General features: G+C 42.4%; 1 protein-coding gene across 1 annotated transcript; it reads left to right on the top strand.

Moving 5' to 3' along the window:
- The first annotated feature begins 700 nt into the window (after positions 1 to 700).
- Positions 701 to 18,047, top strand: TMCO1 (transmembrane and coiled-coil domains 1). Its single transcript, XM_069968960.1, has 7 exons — positions 701 to 873; positions 5,409 to 5,486; positions 5,955 to 6,014; positions 7,005 to 7,051; positions 7,744 to 7,811; positions 9,028 to 9,172; positions 17,457 to 18,047. The coding sequence occupies exons 1-7, from the start codon at positions 804 to 806 to the stop codon at positions 17,553 to 17,555; spliced, it is 567 nt and encodes a 188-aa protein (XP_069825061.1). The 5' UTR covers positions 701 to 803; the 3' UTR covers positions 17,556 to 18,047.
- Positions 18,048 to 18,258: the final 211 nt, after the last annotated feature.

The raw sequence follows: 18,258 nt of genomic DNA, 5'->3' as shown, positions 1-18,258 counted from the left end.
CTGACAGAGTGCTCTTTGCTGCCACCTCTGTCCATGTCAGGAACTGTCCAGAGCAGTAGCAAATCCCCATAGAAAACCTCTGGACAGTTCCTGACATGGACAGAGGTGGCAGCAGAGAGCACTGTGTCAGACTGGAAACAATACACCACTTCCTGCAGGACATACAGCAGCTGATACTGGAAGACTGTAGATTTTTTTTTTATTAACAGAATTACACATCTCTGGCACCAGTTGATTTAAAAGACAACATTTTTTCTGGAGTACCCCTTTAACGTAGGGGGTATAACATAATTACTTTAAACTTGTCAGTTGTTTCATGCTGCCCGAATCACAGGCACAATGAATGAAACAAGTGCAGGTAACCTCACTACACTGCACCCTGCTTACTGAACTGGGAGGGCTCGGAAACCTGCAAGGTTGGGTTTTATAATATACTAGGATTATTGTTGTTGCCCATAGCAACCAATCACAGCTCAGCTTTTACTTCACCACAGCAAGGTGAACTGTGATTGGTCGCTACTGGCAGCAAAGAGAATCTTACTGTAAGACATTGCTATAAATCTCCCCTATAGTCACACGCACAAGAGCCCTGGAAAAACGCATACGAGGAGCCGTACAATCCCTTGACCTATAACCGCAGCAGGCTGAGCGTCACGTGACGTCAGATCGGCCGGAAGTCCTTACGCCGCAGCCTTCTCCCTCCCAGCACGCCGCTCACTTCCGGTAAGGGACGCTGTGCGTGGTGACGTCACGCTCGCAGTGCTGACTGGCTTCTCCAGCGTCTGGCTCGGTTCTCCGGCACCATGAGTACTATGTTCGCGGACACCGTGCTCATCGTGTTCATATCGGTGTGCACGGCGCTGCTGGCGGAGGGTGAGTACCGGGAAATGAACGGGCGCTGCTCTAAGCCCAGCACTTAGGTGTATACTGGTCTGTATAGGCTGCTGGGAGAAGTAGTCACCTATATAGGGGTTATCCTACTAGATACATCACCTGTCTATATAATAGGTGATAGCTGGGGCCTCATAGCCACAGGGGGCCCCTAATCCTCTCACACCTGCTCTCTCTATGGGGCTGTAAGATGACTACACAGGGCTCAGCTGTCACTGTCCCATAGAGATGAATGGAGCAGCTGGGGGCAGGAATGGGGGTCCTGGGGCCAATGTTCTTGTGACCTTGGGGCCCCCAGTGATGATTATTACCACCTAACCTATGCAGAGGTACAGTATCTGGTGGATAGAGTCCCCCTTTAAGGATTATACCTAGGATTAGTTATACATTTAAAGCATCAATGTCATTATAATATAAAACATTGGATGTGCCGCAGAGACAACAGAGAAGAAAGGGTCCAGGGAGCCAGGTCCGATATGGCCACTGAGTAGATGTTGGGTGAACGCTGGGAAGCCCACAGTCCGGGGTGCAGGAGTTCAACAGCATCTGTAGTGAGATGAAATCCAAGTTTAATCTGATAAGGCTAGGTGAAGTCAGCTGCTTCTAAGGCCAGTAGGATATTGTCATGCATTAAAACAGGCATGGACTCTCGGGACAGGGATATAATATTACCGCTTTATAAAGCTTTGGTGCGGCCCCATCTGGAGTATGCCGTCCAGTTTTGGAACCCGATTCATAAAAAGGATGTTCTAGAGCTGGAGAGGGTACAAAGACGGGCAACTAAACTAATAAGGGGAATGGAGCATCTTAGTTATGAGGAGAGATTAAAAGAATTACATTTGTTTAGTCTGGAGAAGAGACGTTTAAGGGGAGATATGATTAACTTATTTAAATATATAAATGGCCCCTACAAGAGATATGGGGAAAAGATGTTCCAGGTAAAACCCCCTCAAAGGACAAGAGGGCACTGCCTCCGCCTGGAGAAAAAAAGGTTCAATCTCCGGAGGCGACAAGCCTTCTTTACCATGAGAACTGTGAATCTGTGGAACAGTCTACCACAGGATCTGGTCACAGCAAAAACAGTAGAGGGCTTCAAAACAGGGCTAGACAAGTTCTTAGACCAAAATAATATAGATGCATATGTATAGAACATATCACCCCTCCCCCTTCCCTGTATCCATCCCCTCCTTGGTTGAACTTGATGGACATGTGTCTTTTTTCAACCGTATTAACTATGTAACTATGTAAGTGATTTTACCTGCTGCCACTGTGACCTTGTGGGACTAAAATATATATATATATATATATATATATATATATATATATATATATATATATATGCTCCGGAATAAAGTGAAGGTGTATTTTATTCACCCAACACGCGTGGCGACGTTTCGACTCTGCTCTAGAGTCTTTCTCAAGAAAGACTCTAGAGCAGAGTCGAAACGTTGCCACACATGTTGGGTGAATTAAATACACCTTCACTTTATTCCGGAGTGCCGTCTCTTTCCTTTCTACGTTACTGTTCTGATGGTACCTGGGGTCGGTTACCTGAGTCGTGCACCCTCGAGCTGGAAGCTTACTGACTGGAAGTCAACACAGTGCCATTCTACTCCTTTATTGTTTATATAATCTGAATTAGAAGATGATCAGAGCTAACTGAAACATGGTCTGAAAGAAATGTAAACTCTGGCATACAATGATACTTTCCAGGAACCCTGATGCATATGTTAAAGTGTCACTGTTTGATTTTTTTTTTTCTTGCAGAAATCAATAGTACCGGCGATTTTAAGAAACTTTGTAATTGGTTTTATTAGCCAAAAAATGCATTTTTATCATGAAAAAGCAGTTTGAAGCTTTCCCCCTTTGTCTTCATGGTTCTCTACGGAGAGGGGAGGGTGGAGGGAGATAAGACACCAAAACAGGACAACAAAGAGTTAATTTACAGCTACGTCACCCGGCTATCTCCTCTGACAGTCAGCTCTGACCTCTAAATACCGGCTTTCACACAGGCCCCACTGTGTAATCCTTTTCTTTGCTCTCGGCTGCCGACTTATCTCACTCCTCCCCCTCCCCTCTCCATAGAACAGACAGCTCCCACTGTGTAATCCTTTATTCTCTGCTGGCGACTAATCTCCCCTCTCCATAGGTTACACAGGGCTCGAGTGATGTAAAAGAGTTGAGATTTCCTGATAATGAGCAGTGGATGAGAGGGGGGGGGGACCTGGGGAAAGGCTTTTTTGAATGCAGATAATGGCATATTCACCTAATAAACCCAAGTACAAAGTTTCTTAAAATCGCCTGGACTATTGAAAAAAAAAAAAGAAAAGAAACAGTGACACTTTAAGTTTGCAATACCTGAATACACTGTGCCTGAGTAGTAGTAATAATGCCCTATATTTTGTCTATAAAAGCTAACACAAACCAATAAAGGGGGCGCTTCCCAAACTTACGTACATCAGTTGTCTGTGATTTTAGGTTTGTCAGCAGACTGCAGCTGCTAGCTATAGGCTACATATAGGCTGACAAGCCAAATATAGACTTAGCAAATTACATGATCAAGTACAAAAAAAAAGTGGATTTTCAACCTTACTGTTTAATTCAAGCAGATTGATGCTTGAAAAATACCCATTGGGTTGAAACATTGCATTTCTTTTGTCCCTGATCATGTAATTAAACTTTACACCTTTCACGATGCAGAGACACGCCACAAGTTTTGATTATTTGGGAGTCAAGACATTGCCGGGGAAGAGGTGTGCAGCTGAGCGATTCCCTCTTCACCTCTCTCCGATCTCTGCCTTGCTGCCCACTATAGGTCCATGGAGTCTCCTGCAGGGAGTAGGGGAATGAAGAGATCATCTGTTTAGAAACCACTGGCCAACCACCTTTAGGCTATGCTCACACACAATATTTTTGCTCAGTATTTTGCAACCAAAACCAGGAGTGAATCGAAAACACAGAAAGGATCTGTTCACACATTGTTGAAATTTAGTGGATGGCCGCCATTTAATGGCAAATTATTGCTGTTATTTTAAAACAGCCGTTGTTTTGTAATAACTGTTATTATTTGCTGTTAAATGGCGGCCATACACTCAATTTCAACAATGTGTGAGCATAACCTTTCTGTGTTTTCTATTCACTCCTGGTTGCACATTACTGAGCAAAAATACTTCGTGAACATAGCCAAAAGGTAGCTGCACACACACCATAATGCAACAGATTTTCTGCTGCGGATCCGCAACAGATTTTCTGCTGCGGATCCGCAGCAGATTTTATCTAAATGACTGAACACCGCATCAAATGTGCAGCAGATCTGCACGTGTGAATTCACCCTAAGGGTGCCTTCACACACATCGGATCCGCAGAAGATTTCACTCCGGTTCATCCCTATGAGAATACATACAATCCCTCTGCAAGTTTTTAAGTTAAACCCCTGCCAGCTTGGGCATACATGACCTGCTCTGTGCTGAAGCTTGCTTCAGGGGTTCTCGGCTGGACGTCCCCCTCAGCCAATCAGTGGCTGCGGCGGGACAGTGCACTGATTGGCTGACCGGGATGAGCAGACGCCAGGAACCCCTAAAGCAAACCAGAGCGGGGAGCAGGTGATGTATGCTCTGGCTGGTGGGGATTAATTTACATACTCGCAGCGGGATGTCAATCCAGCTGCGAGTATGTATTCTCATAGGGATGAACTGGAGTAAAATCAGCTGCGGATCCGGTGTGTGAAGGCACCCTAAGGGTGCATTCACACGTACAGGATCTGCGGAAGATTTGATGGCACATATTTAAAGTTGCAGATTAAAAGCAAATCAAATCTGCTGCAGATACTGTACGTGTGAACGCACCCTAAGGCTGGGTTCACACTATGTATATTTCAGTCAGTATTGTGGTCCTCATATTGCAACTAAAACCAGGAGTGGATTAAAAACACAGAACGGCTCTGTTCACACAATGTTGTAATTGAGTGGATGGCCGCCATATAACGGTAAATATTTGCTGTTATATTAAAACAACGGCTGTTATATTGAAATAATGGCCGTTATTTACTGTTATATGGCGGCCATCTACTCAATTTCACCATTGTGTGAACAGATCCTTTCTGTGTTTTTAATCCACTCCTGGTTTTGGTTGCAATATGAGGACCACAATACTGACTGAAATATACGTAGTGTGAACCCAGCCTAAAGCTGCATTTACACATCTTGTCTCTCATGCGTACACTGCAGCAGATTCGGTATTGGAGTATGAATAAAAAAAAGTAATGTAATATGCGGTGGGCTTTGTAGGCTATACAGATCTTCTGCTACACAGAGTTGAAATTGACAGTGGAAAAAAGATGGCGACGTGACTTTTCTGCCATGAAAAAATGTCCAGTAGCCATCTTGTCACTAGCTGGACTTTGTATATCGTAAGCAGGTTGGAATAGAAGATAGTAGTGTGCAATCTCCCCAAGTGTCTGTATATAGGGCTATGTATCTATGACAAGTTTTCACAATCTGCCATTCATTTTCCTCTAGGTATCACATGGGTTTTAGTTTACAGGACAGATAAATACAAGAGGTTAAAAGCTGAAGTGGAAAAGCAAAGTAAAAAACGTAAGTAACCTTTCCTCCAGTGTCTGTAATGGTGTCCATACCTACAGTAGATGCATGTATAGACTTAACTGGTGAATTTTACTACTTAAGTGCAAATACAGCACCACCCCTGTCCTCAGGTTGTGTGTGGTATTACAACTCTGCTCCAGAATTGCTTTGGGAGTGGTTCCCCATTCTGGCTTATAGAGGGCACCTCTCTGTGATGCCTGTATGCCCTTGATCACATATGGGCAAGGTTTGTCTTGGTGAGGAAGCCCCTTTAAGGGTGTCTGTATGTGTGAAGAGAGAGCTGTTACTCTGGGCTGCTAATCTCCTATATAGCTGGATGTACTGTATATACATATTGGCCGCTCTGCGTGTTCTATCCTGTTAATAGGAGAGATGGAGATTTCTAGGTGTCGATATATCCCTGAGATTGGGTGAAAATGAACATTGCAGTTAATGTTTTGTGCCACTTTATTCTTCCAGTGGAAAAGAAGAAGGAAGCTATAACAGAATCTGCTGGACGCACACAGAAGAAAAAGATAGGTAATATTACTTTTTGGCTTCTAACTCAAAGTTTGTAGTATACATAGATACACAATGCTTCAGTTTCTTCAATCTCTCAATGTTTCCCTTTAACAGACCCCATTGGCCAGGGGGTTAAAACTTTTGGTCATCCTGTTGTGGCTAAACTACAATTCCCATCATGCTTGGACGGCTAAAACTTTGGCTCTCCAGGCATGATGGGAATTGTAGTTTGGCAACAGCTGGAAAGCTGAGAGTCTGACACCTGAGCCATTGACTTAAAGTGGGATCTATCAGGTCCTATTGTGGCGTCAGGAGGAATAGTGCTTTCATGCTGCGCTGCTCTCCCCATCATATGTCGGAATTTGTGACAGAGTCTCCTGCAGTAGCTTTCAGCACAGATGACAATGGAGCCTAAGGCTGCATACATATTTGCATTTGGCAGCGGCTCTGTCTGTCTAGTCTCTTTATCTGGGGGAGGGAGGAGTTGCTGAGCGTGAGAAAATATAATTTCTAAATACTGTGCTTTTATGTATAGCGCAGGATAAATGCTGCTTTCTTCTATCTACAAAATGATTGACAGCTCTTCTTGTATGAGTGCCAGTAATGGTCGACTAACTCGATTGAAAAGTCTGATACTGAAATTGGCTGTACAGCATAAGGTTAATGTCAGCCATACCTGCAGACCAACCAAATGTGTATGGCGACCTCACTGCTTTCCCTCTGATAGCATATATCGGGAGAAGAAGGATTGGTCATGTTTGATTCAAACTGTCTGATCCTTTTGTTTTGAGGCATAAAAACTTCCACCAGAGTAGTCTGGCAGTGGCTTACCCCCACTTTCCACTGACAACACAGGCACGCTTAGCTGAGCCGATAAGAAAGACTTTGCAAATGCAAAACATGTTGAATGCTACAAAAGTAAAATGTTATTACGGTACCAAAGTTACTCTGCAGGATTAAATTGTCATGAGTAAAATGGAAATAACTTGTAACTTCTTTTTATTCTAGAACGTCAAGAAGAAAAGCTGAAGAACAATAATCGTGATTTGTCTATGGTACGTAATATTAAAAAATGACATGTCTCAAGGACTTAAAGAAAAGTGATTTCATTGAAGAGAATGAGATGAGAGAAATGCGCAGTAGTCCATATCACTCCCAGGTTCTCAGTGATCTGTCTAGGCAGCTCCATTATAAGTCAGAGAAGACAGAGGGGAAATGCAGCGCTCCTGCTCCTCGCTTGTTCTCCTGATCAGTTGGGGTCTCAGACCCAGATTCTATTTAAAAATCGCAAGTACTTACCAGCTGTCCTGCAAGAAGTAGTGTGTTCTGCTTCCAGAGCAGTAGCAAATCCCCATAGAAAACATCTGCTCTGGCCAGTTCCGGACATTACAGAGCCGCAGAGAATCAAACATTTTCCCCTCTGCCAGCATGATGTTGATACATCATGCCAGATGGGGAAACAATCCAGGACAGCCATTCACTGTCCATAGGTCCACAAAATTAGCAGACGTGTGAATAAAGCCTAAAACTTTTGACATCACTTTGATGGCGGGGAGGGACCAGAGGCCAGGTACGTGCAGCAGCCCTCCAACCACCTGAATGCTGCATTCACCGTTGTTCATGCCATCTAGGAAGTTTAACAATTGTTGATGGAGGCGATGATTTTCTGTATAATTGTCATCTAATGGCTTTATTGCATTTCCTTACACACCTGTTAATAATCTTGGCTCAATAACTGTGTTTGTAGGTCCGTATGAAGTCTATGTTCGCTATTGGTTTCTGCTTCACGGCTTTGATGGGCATGTTCAACTCAATGTAAGTTATGCAATATGTTATAGGTGGCTGTATACTGTCCGTTATGTATAGGGTAGCAATGATCGATCAAGCAATGCACTGATATGAATGTTCACTGTTAGAGATGAGCAAACCTGAAGCATGCTCGAGTCCATCCGAACCCGATCGTTCAGCGTTTGATTAGCGGGGGCTGCTGAAGTTGGATAAAGCCCTAAGGCTATGTGGAAATCATGGATATAGTCATTAGCTGTATCCATGTTTTCCTGACAACCTTAGAGCTTTATCCAACTTCAGCAGCCACCGCTAATCAAATGCCGAACGATCGGGTTCGGATGGGTTCGTTCATCTCTATTCACTGTGTATTTTATTTAATCTGTGGGAAATTATAGGGGTTATCCAGCGCTACAAAAACATGGCCACTTTTCCCTCTCTCGTCTCCAGTTAAGGTGTGGTTTGCAATTAAGCTCCATTTACTTCAATGGAACTGAGCTTGAAACCCCACCCAATCTGGAGACAAGAGAGGGGGAAAAGTGGCCATGTTTTTGTAGCACTGGATTACCCCTTTAAACCCTTGCAGCCACAGAATACATGATCTCTATGGGTCCTTGATGGGGGAAGCCTTTGTCAGTTTTCTCATGTAGAGACCCCTCTAACAAGTTAGTAGGTTCTCTGCTTTAAACAATCCATAAAGAGGAGCCATCACCTCTCCTGACCTGTACTTTTTACTAAATACACTTGGTTATTTAGTCATACAATATTAGTAAGAATAAGAACTGCACTTCACAGAGCTGAGAGTATTTACAAAAACTGACATGTCAAGAGTGGTGACGGGTTCCCTTTAATGTAGCTAGAAAGGCAGGTGTTTGAGGGTGGGTTATAAGTGACTTCTGTTTGGGGACAGCAGCTCAGGAATGGATGTTTAGGAAGGAAAACACGTCATTAGAAGTTGATGGAGCTGTTATGTAGGAAGCCTGCTCACAGCTCTCCTTCCTGCAAGTATATAATTGTACACAGTCCATCCTACTTCAAGTGTGAACGTAATGGAGCGACCGTCAGAGATTCTTCCGTCTGCTTCTCTGTTATACAGGGCTGTGCTCAGGGCCACTTTACATCTGCTATCACTAATATCTATAGTAGGAAACCATACCTAGTTATAAGCAATTTCTAAAGTTTATACTAAATTCTCCAAGCAGAGCTTTTGAATAATATGACTTATTACTTTTTTTTCTCCCTTCAGTTTTGATGGTCGCGTTGTGGCAAAATTACCCTTCGTCCCCCTCTCCTATATTCAAGGGTTGTCGCACAGAAACCTGTTAGGAGAGGATTACACCGACTGCTCCTTTATTTTCCTCTATATTCTTTGCACTATGTCTATCCGACAGGTAGGTGGTTAAAGTAGGGAGGGATCAGTATTTTATCCAGCATGTGACATGGAGTGATAAACAGTATTTCCCAGTGTGTATGTGTATAAATATATAAAGCCATGCTCATGCTAAAAATACTGTACTATAAAGCCATAGGAAAATACATATTTTCGATGGCTTTAGCCGCTGAGAAGTCGCGCTACCGTCTGCAGCAGCGCTGTTCAGCTGGAACGCATGCCATGATGCATGCGCAGACATGATTGCATCATCCATATGGGGCAGGGGAAGCAGGTGGAATGCTCCACAGTCCATAGCAGTGCATTTCGTGTGTCCAACGCTTGCTGACGTCATCAGTGGGTGGACGCAGCAAGTGCTGGAGTCCTAGGAGGCGAAGAGGCAAGAGAGCCTGCGAGACAGCCTGGTGGTGTAAAAAAGGTTTAAAATGTAAAAACAGTACACACACAATACTGTGTAAGGTGCTTTGTGTGTAATCATTACACAGTACACAAAGCACCAATGAGAATACACAATGCATATCAGGTATTTACATTCCGAATAATAACTGTAGCAAATATACAGTTTTAGGCCAGGTTCAGGCTATGTAACTGTGCGGCTGTATTTGCGGCGGTATTTTTGGTGGTTCGTGCGTACGCTGGAAAATATAGGATATACGGCTGCACAGTGCACACTATGTATGAATATACGGCCCGATCGTAAACGGACCCGTAAAAAATGAACAAGACCATTGTTTGCGGCTGGACATGCGGCCGAGGATTGGTACTTCAAAAATAGCCGTCAATGATGCCGAATGCCGATGCCTCTAATAGTTAATATATTAAATTAATAAAACAGATTTTCTTTGTAATAAAGTCCCTTTCGTTGGTCAATAATTTAATACAGAATGTCTCTCATGGTTAATCTATTAAAATAATAAAACACATTTTCGTTGTAATAAAGTCCCTTTCGTTTTTCACTAATTAAATTTAAACTAATCCATCATTTTGCAATTAAATATACTGTTAAAATAAATAGATATATAAATAAATGTATATTTATATATATATATTTATTTTTTGACAGTATATTTAATTGCACAATGATGGATTCGTTAGAATTAAATTATTGACCAACGAAACTGAATTTATTTCATCGAAAATGTGTTTTCTTAATTAAATATTAATTAGTACAGGAAGCTCCATAAGCCGTTAATTCATATTGCCGGCAAAAGAGCATTCTGTACTAATCATCACTTTACTTTAATGAAAACATCAAATGTTTCTTCTAATTATGTTATCACAATAGCATTATTAGAAGAAACATTTAGAATTATATGTGCGCTCAGCTGATTGGCTGATCGGCTGAGCGCACATATAATGAGCCGGTCCACAGCACAGTGACTTCATTGTGCTGCGGACCAGCGAAGAGGACACATCGGGGTGAGTATAGAGCTCTCCCCTCCCCAGCACTGCACCCCTCCCAGCAAGGAAGGGGGGGTCACTTAACCCCTTCCTTGCTGGGATGGGTGCAGTCTGACATCAGTCTGGCCCCCAAGGGGTTAAGGGGGATGCAATACATCCTCCCTTAACCCCTTGGGGGCCAGACTGTAAGCAGCGATCGGTAAAGATACTGCATACTGTAAGGTGCACAACACCGCTCACAATGATGGGTGTTGGGGGCCAGACTGATGTCAGACTGCACCCATCCCAGCAAGGAAGGGGTTAACTGACCCCCCCCTTCCTTGCTGGGAGGGGTGCAGTGCTGGGGAGGGGGTGGGGAGAGCTCTATACTCACCCCGATGTGTCCTCTTCGCTGGTCCGCAGCACAATGAAGTCACTGTTCTGCGGACCGGCTCATTATATGTGCGCTCAGCCGATCAGCCAATCAGCTGAGCGCACATATAATTCTAAATGTTTCTTCTAATAATGCTATTGTCACAACATAATTAGAAGAAACATTTGATGTTTTCATTAAAGTAAAGTGATGATTAGTACAGAAAGCTCTATTGCCGGCATATGAATTAACGGCTTATGGAGCTTCCTGTACTAATTTATATTTAATTAATAAAACACATTTTCGATTAAATAAATTCAGTTTCGTTGGTCAATAATTTAATTCTAACGAATCCATCATTGTGCAATTAAATATACTGTCAAAAAATATATATATATAAATATACATTTATTTATATATCTATTTATTTTAACAGTATATTTAATTGCAAAATGATGGATTCGTTTAAATTTAATTAGTGAAAAACGAAAGGCACTTTATTACAACGAAAATGTGTTTTATTATTTTAATAGAGTAACCATGAGAGACATCGGCATTAGTGCAGAGGATCGCAAACCCCGGTAATAGCAATTCATGTAAACTGTTTCCCTGCTTTCCCAGATGCATCCAGAGGTGTTTGCATCACTTTCTTAAGATTTTATTTGTTATTTTTAGTTGAACCAGATTTCCAAGTAAATGACCGTATGTTTTGAGCCGCATGTCTATTTTTTCCCACGGCCGGAGTTTCACCCGCACATTTACAGCCTCATAAAAAATACAGCCGCACAGTTACATAGTGTGAACCTAGCCCTAAGGTAGCCACCAAAATTATTTTTTGGTTAGGGGTCACTGCAACATCAGGAACTGTATTACGGGGTCACAACAATAGAAAAGTTGAGAACTACTTGTCTATATGGAATATTGTGAACTGCATTATAGACCATATAGTCAATGTTTGCAGGGTTGTGTTGCATTCTGCTTAGGACTAAGGCCAGGCTTTGCCCAGGCCTGTTAGAAAGCTCTTTCCTCCCCATATTGTACATGTGATGACTTTCACATCCTACACGGATTTCTCAGCGACACTTTCTCCTGCAGCTAAGGATGCTCCATCTGTTGTCATGTTCCCTTCTCGGGGAAGCACGCAGATCCTGTGTCTGAGCTTGTTACTTTTCCTGTGCATAGAGGCCCTGACTGTGGGAATGCAAACTTAGGTGTGGTAGATTAACATCTTCTTATCCTGTGTTATTTTAAGGCATGGGCTGCATGTTCTTGACTTCTTATATTCCTTAAGAAATCTATACTCCACTACAGAAATGTATAATATTGCATAAAAGGGCCTATTATTAGAATGGTAGTATTTTCAGAGAGATCCAGATCTGTGGAATCAAAAGGTATAGGTTTGTCATCAGGTCACTTACCTATTAAAAGTGTACCTGTCGTTATAAAAAACTTTTGACATGTCAAAAGTTTTGATCAGTCTGAGTGTTCACACCCATACCGATCGAGAGAGCACAGGGAGAAGACCACAACTGCAGTGCGAGTTAAAATGGAGCCCATTATAAGTCTGACTTTTTTTTTTTCTTTTAATTCAGAGTGGAGAGTGGACCTGCTGCAGCGCATCTTCTCCCCAGTCTATCTCCTGATCAGTTCAGGTCTGAACCGGGCCGATCAAAATTTTTGACATGTCTCTATGACGTCAAAAGTTTTTTTTTTTTTTTATTAAGACAGATACACTTTTTAACCCTTAGATGACCCCGGACGTAGGGTTACGTCATGGAAGTCTGTCCCCAGACGACCCATGACGTAACCTTACGTCCTGGGTGTTTTTCCCACTATGAAGCGCGCTCCGGAGCGGAGCGCGCTTCATAGCGGAGCGCGCTTCATAGCAGGTGGGGGCCGGCTGCAATCAGCAGCCGGGACCTCACCGGTAATGACACACTGCAGCGATCGCGCTGCCGCGTGTCATTAACCCCTTAAACGCCGCGATCACGGCGCGACCGCGGCGTTGAAGTGTAAGTGACAGGGGGAGTCCCCTGTCACTTACCGATCGGGACCCCCGCAGTGTGACTGCGGGGGTCCCGATCGTTGAAACGGACTGCCGGAGGTCTCTCACCTGCCTCCGTGCGGTCCGATCGGCGATCTGCTGCACTAAGCCTGCACAGGCAGGCTCAATGAGCAGATCGCCAATAACACTGATCAATGCTATGCCTATGGCATAGCATTCATCAGTGTAGAAATCAAAGTACTGTATGTAGAAGTCCCCCAAAGGGACTTCAAAAGTGTAAAAAAAAAAAAAGTTCAAAACACTATTACAGTACCCCAAAACCCCTCCCCCAATAAAAGTCTAAATCACCCCCCTTTCCCATTATATAAATAAAACATATAAAAATGAATAAATAGATAAACATATAATATACCGTAGCGTGCGGAATTGTCCGATCTATTAAAATATAACAAGCGTCATTGTGATCGGTAACGGCGTACACGAAAAGAGGGGAAAAAGTGCGCAGATTACCGATTTTATGTTACATTATATATTAAAAAAAATCAATAAAAAGTGATCAAAACGTCCGATCTTCACAAATATGGTATTAATAAAAACTAGAGATCATGGCGGAAAAAATGACACCCCATACAGCCCCGTAGGTGAAAAAATAAAACCGTTATAAGCATCACAATAGGCCCATTTTATTAATATTTAATTGCCAAAAAAAAAGGATTTCATAAAAAAAAATATATATAACATTAGAGAATCTGTGTAACCTGCATATGGTTGTGTTCGGACTGACCTATAGAATAATTGTATCATGTCGCTGTTACCATATAGTGCATTACGTAGACACAGGAACCCCCCAAACGTTACCATATTGCATTCTTATTTACGATTTCACCTATTTATATTTTCATAAATAATATATTTGGGATTCCATCATACATGTTATGGTAAAATGAAAGACGCCATTACACAGTACAACTATTCCTGTAACAAACAAGCACTTACATGGCTTGTAGATAGAAAACTGAGAGTGCTAGAGTTCTTAGAAGGGGAGGAGGGGAAAACGAAAACACTAAGATCAAAATTTGCACGGTCCACTGGGTCATTTTGGGCCTGGTCCTCAAAGGGTTAAAGGGGTAGTGCACCAAAAAATTTTTTCTTTCAAATCAACTGCTGCCATGAAGTGCCAGAGATTTGTAATTTACTTCTATTAAAAAATCTCAAGCCTTCCAGTACTTATCAGCTGCTGTATGCCCAGCAGGAAGTGGATATTTCCAGTCTGGAGAGCAGGAGAGGTTTTCTATGGGGATTTGCTCCTTCTCTGGACAGTTCCTGACATGGACAGAGGAGGCAACAGAGAGCACTGTGTCAGACAGGAGAGAAAACAAATCTCTGGCACTTCATGGCAGGAGTTGATTTGAAAGAAAAAATTCTTTTGTGCACTACCCTTTTAAGGCTATGTTCACACTACGTATATGTCCGGTCGCGGCCGGACATATACGTGTTAAACTCCGGCCGGGGATTTACGTAAGTTGCGGCCGGCTACGTACGGTCCGCGAACTTATGCCCGTAGTCTACTTACGCTTACCGAGCGCCCTACGTATCGATCTGACAGCGGTCTTTTACTTGGAAATCTTCGGCTAGCCCCGGACACCCCACAGAACCTTTTGGATCGGCAAAGAAAAGTGCAAAAATGAAGAAATCACCACTACGTACGGGACCACATGTTACGCTACGGGCGTAAATTAAAGCATTTTCAAACAATGGTCTGGTTCATTTTTTTTACAGCGCCGTGTACGATCCGGGCGTAAGTTCTTACGTAGTGTGAACTGTGCAGCCGTAGATCGTATACTTTCCATTGTACGCAAACTACGTAAATCTCCGTCCGCTTATTCACGGAATGCGCTACGGACGGAAACTTGCGTAGTGTGAACATAGCCCCCATGTACCTTTCATTATTTAAAAACAAAGAACAAAACACAGACCTCAATAAGGAGAAAAAGCCAGGAGAAGCCACAACCAGCATGTTCCCTCTCTGTGTTACATTACTTGAACGGCCACATAATGTCTGAGGCCATCCAGGACGGACAGACACATACATCTTCCGGTTCTCTTGATCGAAAGTATTTTTTTATGCCTCATGGCATAAGATTTGCATGTGCAGAGAATACTTGGTTATGGAAATATGTTAGTATATTGCTTCCTTCTTATTTAAAGGTTGCCATACATATAAGAGGGCAAGAATTGGTGCCTTTGGGCAACACATGTCTTATATGTATAGGAACCTTTTAAAGGGGTACTTGATAAGTAGGCATTGTGGCGTAGCTGCAGCTTCATATAGTCACCCTGCCTCTGCCAGGGTTACCCAGGTAGCTCGGTTGTGTCTGTTGGTTCAGCGGAAGCTAAGTCCCGTCTTGGTGACACTGTCTGTAACTGATGGTGCCTATAACAGTAAACAAAAAAACTGGAGTGAGAGTGTCACTTTAAATGGCAATTCTAGCCAAAAAATATTACCTTGTATTTCTCTCAAAATAATAAATCAACAGATATAATCATACATTTTATAACTACACCAAAATCTGTGGGGAGAGTTAAAGAAAGCAGACAGTCTCATTACTTGTGATACTCCATGGTCCGCAGATGGCACACGGACGTCACTGCTTCTGTTGCTGTTTGTGTTACTACAGTGACACACAGATGGGACTGCTGATGTCTAATATGTATAGTCATGTATAATAATGCTACATTCCACATGTGCACCGACATGCTGTGTCACAGGTGAAGCTTTCAGGTCAATGATAGATCCCTCAGGTATAAATAATATAACGTTTGATCTGAGATTAAGTTAGGAGGGGAAGCTGTGCTGTCCCCATATGACTTCAGATCACTGTGAGAAAGAGGAGCAGGGACGAGGGGTTTAAGGACAAATGGTGTTCATTATCTCTCCCCATAGGAGATGGGGGGGGGGGGGGCTTGTTTAATGTTTTAGGTCACAGGGAGTTTAAGATTTCCCTGGACAACATCTTTAAAGGGATTGTGTCACAAAGAACACTAAGAGTAGGTTCACTTAATGGACCTATTTTTAAATGGTTACTTTTAACGTACACAAAAATGTGCTTAAAGGGGTTATCCAGCGCTACAAAAACATGGCCACTTTCCCCCTACTCTTTTCTCCAGTTCAGGTGTGGTTTGCAATTAAGCTCTATTCACTTCAATGGAACTGAGCAAAAACACCACCCAAGCAGGAGACAAGAGTGGGGCTGTCTCTAAAAGAAAGTGGCCATGCTTTTGTAGCGCTAGGTAACCCCTTTAACCACATTTGTGTGTACGCTAAGAAAAATTTTTTTTTTTTTTTGTTAAGTCCATTTTATGCGCAGTTGCAGACATTTTTCCATACATTCCTCCCCCCCCCCCCCCCCCAATACAACGGATACGTTAAATGGACTACAAAAACAGTGTGGCCCTACCTGAAGTCTGCACTGATGCATTATATTAAATGAAACATATTTCCCGTGTACGCGAGCATTTATTTAAATGTATTGTTTAAAAATTGTAGACGTACTAATCCCCCATCTGTGTTTTATAACCTGTTGCCCCCGGTTCACTCACTTCAATCGCCGTCACATGATCTGTCCCTTTAGTAATGGCAGTAGGTTTTCACTTGACATGCAGCAAGGGGGATTGTGGGAATTTGTCTGCACTGTTGGCAACAGCAGGGTCACAGTTCAGCGAAGAAACCAGGGAGATAATAGATCCATGGGGAATTCAAATGGTACAGTGATGGAAGCTACTTTGCAAAAAAACTGCATATTTGTTCTCCTTTATATACACACACACACACACACACACACACACACACACACACACACACACACACACACACACACAGAGTACATATCTGATTTTACCACCCTTGCTTCGTGACACTACCCCTTCAACTATTCACTATGACCTGGGTACATAACATCACATATTGCAGCTCCTGCTGATCATGGTTTTACAGAGAAATTGGGAAAAAAACCCTTATAAAAATTGTGCAATAAAATTAATAAAAAGGGGTGTCTATAATATTATTCTATGGGGGTAAGTGGTAAAGGCTGGAAATTTCCCCGTTAAGGCACCGTGCATACTTGACAACTGTACCAGTTCAGGTAGTGAATTTTTTTTTTCCCTCACTACCTGGTCAGTGCCACCGATTTCCGCGATCAGGGCTGGTTTCTTCCTGTGCATCAGCCCACTCTATGAACTGGAGGTGGGCCTGGTGCTCCCCAGTGTAATGATATCCCCTCCCTACTGATGCGGCCAGATAGGGTTCTAATGGAGTTAATGGATGCGCATCACCGAGGGGAGGGGATATCATTAACACTGGGTGCGCCAGGCCCGCCTCTAGTACATAGAACCGACCAAAGTGCACATAAAGAAAGCGGAGCTTATTGCGGCAACATGATGGCGTTTTGAAAAATTAGGCATTGACTATGAATTTCATAGTTTTAGATTATATGAAAAGTAACAAATATGTAATTTCTTTGTCCGCAGAATATCCAGAAGATGCTTGGACTTGCACCTTCCCGGGCTGCCACCAAGCAGGCAGGAGGATTCTTGGGACCTCCTCCACAGGCCGGAAAGTTCTCTTAGTGAACGACATTACATAGACAACCGCTGCTGTGCATCCCTGTGTATAAGCAATCGACTTTACTGTTCAAGTCATTTCTGAAGACTTAATTTTACATCTACTTTTTTTTTTTTTTTTTTTTTTTTTTTTTAATTGGGACATTGAACAAATTTTTTACAGAAATTGTCATTTTATGTCATAGTATTTCATGGCAGGAAAAAACACTGGTTGATGTGAATAAGCAATTTCCAGGGAAGAGTGCAGGGATATTTAGTTTTAGAAAACGATTACGTTTTTCTCCATGACAAATGGTGGTAGATTTCCTGAGAGTCAGGAGTAAGTTTGCTGATAGGCAGCAGATGTATGTCATACAGTTTGATGCATTTATAACAGTATTTTCTTACGTGATTTCAAGAATCTGTCAATAAAGTTTCCGCCTGATGGTGGAAAAGCAAATTTACACCATTTAATTTAAATGTGATAGATTTGATTAAACATTAACTTATTGAGATAAAGACGCAGCTGGAGTCATTGATTTCTCTGATTATTCAGATGTTTGTTCTTGGCGTTTCCTTCAGTTTGGATAAGGCAAACCTATGCAATACATTTTTATTGTTTTTGTGTGAAAGAAGATTTTTTTTTTTTCTTCTATAAGATCCTTGAGAAGGAGGGACCTCTTCTCTATAGATCAGAAGACCTGACTATAAATACTTCCATAGAATCCAT

The sequence above is a fragment of the Dendropsophus ebraccatus genome, chromosome 4 (genome assembly GCF_027789765.1).
Source record: "Dendropsophus ebraccatus isolate aDenEbr1 chromosome 4, aDenEbr1.pat, whole genome shotgun sequence".
Taxonomy (NCBI): Eukaryota; Metazoa; Chordata; class Amphibia; order Anura; family Hylidae; genus Dendropsophus; species Dendropsophus ebraccatus.
The sequence above is the reverse complement of the archived record's forward strand: the minus strand, read 5'-3'. Positions and strand labels throughout refer to the sequence as shown.

Bases quoted from the DNA above. Each gene is read 5' to 3' on its own strand.
- TMCO1 (XM_069968960.1), top strand. From the start codon at position 804: ATGAGTACTATGTTCGCGGACACCGTGCTCATCGTGTTCATATCGGTG. The intron at 6,015-7,004 runs GTAATATTACTT...TTTTTATTCTAG, and splicing joins CACACAGAAGAAAAAGATAG to AACGTCAAGAAGAAAAGCTG. The intron at 7,812-9,027 runs GTAAGTTATGCA...TTCTCCCTTCAG, and splicing joins ATGGGCATGTTCAACTCAAT to TTTTGATGGTCGCGTTGTGG.